Raw genomic sequence first — 6495 nt, 5'->3', positions numbered from 1 at the left:
TTACATGCAGTGGTGCAGTGAACAGCACTGTCACCTCACAACTCCAGGTCCTGGTTTCAGTTCTGAGCTCTGGTTCCTGTCTGTGAGGAGGTTCTTAATCCAAGGATTTCTACTGACACGTTCAGTTCTTCATAGCTCTGATACGAGCCTGCTCCTCGCAGAAATTATAGGTGTACCGTTTTGGTTTGCCCTAGTATCCTGTTTATGGCCAAAACCAAGGCACAATTTCTCTATGTCAGCACAACTAGGCCATGCCCAGATTTGATTTATCGCACCTTCAGCTTCCCTACCCTCAAGCAAGACTTTGGTCATCAGGGAAATTCTTGTTTCCAGAGCTGGACACCAGAAGTAGTGCTGTCTTTCTTCCAGGCTTGGAAATTCAGTTTTAAGTCTAAAGTTTAGTGTTAATATAGGAACAAAATTGGAATCATCAAACCTTTACACTACTGTTCAAAAATTTGAAATCGCTTATGTTTCAGCATTCATGAACTTAAAACAATGTATACAGGGTTAAACAGGAATTTAGGTGGTGAGGGAGCTCTAGTGTTTTTTTTTTTTGTTTGTTTTTTTTTTCTCCTCCAATAAGGGCCAATAATACGGGAACATCATTATTTAATCTCTGTCAATAATGCCATGGAAATGTGATTTAAAATAAGGCTTTTATATCTAAAAATATCAACATTGTATAAATTCTTCTGATGCAATAATACATTACTCGGTAATGACTTGAGCAAATAAGGAACATATTTCCGTTAAAGATCAAATGTATGTACACTGCTATACGTTTATAGATATATCTTACAATTTTGAAATAAGTTTTCTATAGAGCACTGTCCAATGTATTATCATTATTATGTCATGGTATAGTTTCTATTTCCATTACATTAAAGTACTGAACTTCAGCTGCATCTAAATATCGGGGTGCTCCTTGGTAGTTTTTCCTGGATGAAGCTAATATAATATCCCTATAAATATAACCCAGACACCATTTCAAATTATTTTTTAATAATGTTTGTATTCTACATGGTATACTAGTTACCTACGGTTCACCAAATATGTTTTCCAAATAAGCAGCCTTCTGTACACTCCCTTTGTTTTAACCTTATTCTTTCCCAGTCATTTTGGGAATCATTTGTAGCTTTTTTTTTTTTCTTCTTCAGCTTCCAGCAAATAAATGAAAATGCATGACGTTGCATAGTGCTTGCATCATCATATAGTCAGGTTTGTGTGCGTGCGCGAGCATGGTGCCCTGTGTCACACTGGAGTTTCATTATGAGTGAGTTCCTGCCTCATATCCATTGTGTGTATGTTTGTTTTTCCCTTTGTCACCCATTTATATATAAATATCAAAAACAATTCGATGTTATGTCTGACATTTAAATTCACATATGAAGTAACAACGTGCACTGTTTGATGTTCTTTATTTTCTTGACATTTTCTTCATTTAGCGTGGTTTCACCTGTCGTCATTTCTTCATGTATAATGTCATACCCTGTTTTAAACATGCGTAACATTTAACCCTGTAATAACCTGTAACTGTCTTACTGTTTTAGAAATGCTCAAGTGGAAAAAGTTTCACACAATTAAATGGCATGTTCATTTTAATCTTTTAAATTAGGACTCAGTTAAAACATTATTAACATTAGGAACATAAGTGGGAATATCTGGATGAAAAATATAACTGCTTTAATTTTTAGGCATAAAGCCTGGTTGCTCTTCCTAATTTTGTCTCCCCTTTTTTTTTTTAAATAATTTGGGAGCTGGTCTGTGTATGCTGATGCAAGTGAGGTGTGGGGCTTTGTTTTTTTTTTTTTTTGTGTCTCCCACTTGAACAAATTTGCCTCATTAAAACATCGCTTCCGGACAGCTCCTTAAGTCTGTTCTTCTCCGTTAAAATGATCTTTGAAGACACCGAATGTGCCAGAAAGCTTCATGAGGTCATGCTGCCAGTTTGTCACATAGCTATGCTGAAAACTGGTTAACTGTATCACTGGTACACTTCCCATTGATTTGCTGGTTAGAGGAGAAATTTTACATTTCCTGAAGAGCCCACTCTTCTATCATTCGATGTTATCTGTTGGCTCAATTTGCCTCATTTAGGCAGAAAGATTGCTGTATCTGGAGCAGGGGTCTCTGTGTCCTTTCAGAGCTCCCTCATCACTTCCTTGGGAAGGAATCTTCATCCCCCAGACAAGGATGTGTCCTCTCTGAGCCCACGTAGCTGGCCGTGACTCAGGGCTGCTGCGATTGGGAACGCTCGATCTTTAGCAAAGGTTCAGTGTTCTCAGAGTCGCTATGATGCTTCCTGTCTCTGGGCTGCTGCTCCCCTTTGCACCCTCGTGTCCAGGAGGGTGATCGGACATAACCGCCATGAGGGAAACGAGGCAATGGTGGCTGATGATCTGAAGGACGAACAAACCAAGAGAACACGTGTTTCAAGTTATTCTTTTATCGTTCTCCATGTGTTGGACTTTACCTCAGAGCTAATGAATCTTCTCAGGCATGTCAAATTTAGGCCAGAGACCTACAGAGATTTGAGTTTTTCTTTTTTTTCTCTCTCTCTCAACACGAGAGGCATACTAAATCAGCATAGTTTCAGTTTTCCCTGATTCCACCATTCCAACTATTCCGATTACTGATTAGCTCATGAGCTAAAGCCCAAAAGGGAGTGGATCTGAGAATGTGTGTTCTATATCACAGCATTTTCAGCCCAAGAATGTCTTGGAATTGTCTGAAGAGTTGAATGAAGAAGAACGCAAAACTTGACTTTTACTGACATTCATTTTGCAGACAATTTTATCCTGGTTGATTTACAATTAAGAGACTTACAATATACGGTTCTCATACAGAGATTTTGCGTCCATCCAAACCCCTCCTCGCTGGGAGAGGATGTTCATTTTCAGTGTATAAAAATGAAATGATTACATGATTGCGTAACCTCGGCTAAACAATAACCACCCAACAGACAAAGCCTGTCTTCTATCTTGTACTTTTGAGAGTGTTGTGTGAAAAGCCATGGTCTAATGGTTAGAGAAGCAGCTTTGAGATCAAAAGGTCATTGGTTTGGTTCCCTAGACCAGCAGGAATGGTTGAAGTGCCCTTGAGCAAAGTACCTAACCCCCAGGCTGCTCCTGGTATGTTATACGTCACTCTGGATAAGAGCGTCTGCTAAATGCCATTAATGTGGTGATGTGAAACAAAATATTCAGTTGTACCCTTCAGTTCAACACTTCAAAATCATAAGCTTGCAGCTGGGAAATAAACAAATTTGGAAAGAACCTGAACATTTTCAAGAAAGAGTTTGGATTTACGGCGTGTCACTGCCAAACATTGGCCTTTGTGTTTTAATCGTATCACTAGTCATAATATTCACAAAAGACAAATGTATCAAACTAAATTAAATAAATTTAATAATAAAATTGCTGTCTAAATTTCCCTTTTAAAACGGTAGCTCCTGTAACATGAAATCACTACTCACTTGCTGGCAATTCATTGTGATTCTCTTCATCTGAATCAGCAAACACTTCTCCCAGCTCTTGATCAGACATGTCAGTCAGCTCTGTCAGGTCCAGCAGATCAAAATGAACCTCGAGAGAAGACACGCTGCTCAGCGGCTCTGAGGGATGATAAGACACGAATGTGAGAAACCTTGACTAGTAGTGCAAACTCTGATCACGAACAATCATCAGGAAAACTTAACAAATGGAGCATTCACAGTGTGGTTCTGCTTAGTCTAACTTTGTGATCATGGAGCTGATGATATTACTTTGGGAGACGGCTGTATAAGTATTTAACATATCGAGTACGTTATATTGATCTGCTTTCCATCAAATAAGCATAGGTGTTCCAGTGGATCGTCCATGTTAGAGCTAGATTAAAATGATCTTGCTCTATCCTTATGGTTTTTTGGTTGGTCACAGTGGCCTCTGTTGGACACTCCCACTTACGCCGTCTCTCTGCGGTCAGGACCTGGCTGCAGTGATGCCCAGGGGTTCCAACTTGCTCTCCTGCATTGTGAGATGCCTCAGTCGTGAGACTAGCAGAGCTGGACGACTTGAGAAGTTTCTGAAAGTCTTTCTGTCTATTGGGCTCTGCAGAAAAGGAAAAAAAAAAGGATTTGAATGCTTATTCTGGAATTATCAGACAGATCGTAACCATTGATGGTTGAGAGCATTGCCAGCAACATTGCTGTAGTGAATGTCTGTACTTGGTTTAAAAGGTGGTTGCTGAAGTCAGAATTAAGAAACATGATATACTTCTGTTTCACAGTGAAGTGATGCAATTGACCGTTGTCTATTGATTGCTTTGGGGCAGATACCACAACAGACAGATGTTTGGTTATATTTGAACCTTTACTACGCTTATGGAGGAAAATAGATCCATTTGTTACAAGGGATTCCTTTTTTTTACTCTGACTCTCAGAGGAACTACATACACTTCATGAGTGGGCAGGTATTTTTTACTAGACAGTGTGTTACTATGACTGCTTCATATCTCTGCAGTGTGCAGAGCATCCTTTCCCTATTACAAATCTCTCATTGTAATACATTACTCCCCTCACACAACCCACACACACAGTCAGATACAGCAGCTTCGGCCATTAATGACCAACAAAGCACCTAATTCTCTATCCAACTTTTATTTATTTATATATATATATATATATATATATATATATATATATATATATATAAAATGTCATTCTATGCCTTTTTTTTTTAAATAATGCTAATAATGGCCCATGAAATACACTACAGCCATTTCATCCTGTACACATAATCAGAATCAATTCATAAGCATGAACACCAGCTGCCCATGTTACTGAACCAGAGCAGTCTGAATGCTGGCTTTTTCTGTAGGTCTGTCTTATTTGCAAGAAATAAAAAGACAGAGTCTGTACGCCGAACAGTCTTTTTCAGCACAGAGACTCTCTTCCATTTATTGTGTCTGCACAGCCACATGCCAAGCTGTGTTAGGACAAAAAGGGTGTCTCTTACCTGCAGCACTGGAATCTGCCTGAGCCTCCATTCAGCCTACACAGCAGCCGGTGCAATGCTGTCTGGCGCTGCAGACAGGGATGGGAGGGGAAGTGTGAGGCGTAGCCTCCTTCATCATGCTCCCTCCCTCCCTCTTTCTCTCTCTCTATCTCTCTCTTTCTCCTGATTTCCTCTCTTTACACATGCAGTCACATCCACATTTCCCTTATCTTTGCAGCATGCACAGCACAATGGCAAAGAAAGACAAAGGCAAAAAAAAATGCAATTGCCATCTGTTAAAATCTGCTACAAGGATTGCACTCGGGAAAAAATGAAGCGAGGTCCCAGCAAGAGACTAAAAAGAATGACTTGGGAATGAAAATAAGGAGCTGTTTAGCTATATAAGGTGGGGCTAAGCATAAGTGATTTATTCTTGTAGTACATATAATAATGTCCTGTGAAATAGGAACTAATATTAAGGGGCATGCTATGCCATGTCTGACTCTTTGAAAATAGGCCTACTGTACATATATGATGATTACTATAATTGGAGCTCATTTAACAATAGGCCAAGTAACCAGGTGAGACAAATTATGTCCCCTTCTTTTTCCAAAGGGTTTTGTTTTCTGTCACAAATATTCTTCCTGCTACAGTCCTGTACAGTTCATCTCATCTCATTATCTGTAGCCGCTTTATCCTTCTACAGGGTCGCAGGCAAGCTGGAGCCTATCCCAGCTGACTACGGGCGAAAGGCGGGGTACACCCTGGACAAGTCGCCAGGTCATCACAGGGCTGACACATAGACACAGACAACCATTCACACTCACATTCACACCTACGGTCAATTTAGAGTCACCAGTTAACCTAACCTGCATGTCTTTGGACTGTGGGGGAAACCGGAGGACCCGGAGGAAACCCACGCGGACACGGGGAGAACATGCAAACTCCGCACAGAAAGGCCCTCGCCGGCCACATGGCTCGAACCCAGACCTTCTTGCTGTGAGGCGACAGCACTAACCACTACACCACCATGCCGCCCCGTATGTATGTAATTTATGTTAATATCTGTGCGCCATCTTGGCCAGGACTCCCTGGAAGAAGAGATTTTGTATCTCAGTGGGACAATTCCTGGATAAATAAAGGATATAATAATAAAATATTGGTGCCAGATGGGCTGGTTTGAGTATTTCGGATACTGCTGATCTCCTGGGATTTTCACACGCAACAGTCTGCAGAGTTTACCCAGAATGTTGGAAGGAAAAAAAACCAAACCCTTGTGCACAGATGGTCTTCAGGCTGAAACACCTTGTTGAGAGAGATCAGAAGACAATGACCAGAATAGTTTGAGCTGACAGGAAGACTATAGAAACTCAAAGAAGCATTCTTTACAACTGTGGTGAACAGAAAAGCATCTCAGAATGCACAACATATCAAACCTGGAGGTGGATGTGTTACAATAGCAGGCAACATCATCAGGTTCTAATCCTGTCAGCCAAGAACAAGAATCTGACGCTATCAT

At 40.4% G+C, this 6495-nt stretch overlaps 1 protein-coding gene across 1 annotated transcript; it reads right to left on the bottom strand.

Annotated features, from left to right (window-relative positions):
• Positions 1-2232: 2232 nt before the first annotated feature.
• dbndd1 (dysbindin domain containing 1) lies at positions 2233-5028 on the bottom strand. Its single transcript, XM_060908906.1, has 4 exons — positions 4998-5028; positions 3948-4091; positions 3479-3616; positions 2233-2402 (listed from the first exon to the last, which is right to left on the bottom strand). The coding sequence occupies exons 1-4, from the start codon at positions 5026-5028 to the stop codon at positions 2233-2235; spliced, it is 483 nt and encodes a 160-aa protein (XP_060764889.1).
• Between the last annotated feature and the right edge of the window lie 1467 nt (positions 5029-6495).

The sequence above is a fragment of the Neoarius graeffei genome, chromosome 2, assembly GCF_027579695.1.
Source record: "Neoarius graeffei isolate fNeoGra1 chromosome 2, fNeoGra1.pri, whole genome shotgun sequence".
Taxonomy (NCBI): Eukaryota; Metazoa; Chordata; class Actinopteri; order Siluriformes; family Ariidae; genus Neoarius; species Neoarius graeffei.
The sequence above is the reverse complement of the archived record's forward strand: the minus strand, read 5'-3'. Positions and strand labels throughout refer to the sequence as shown.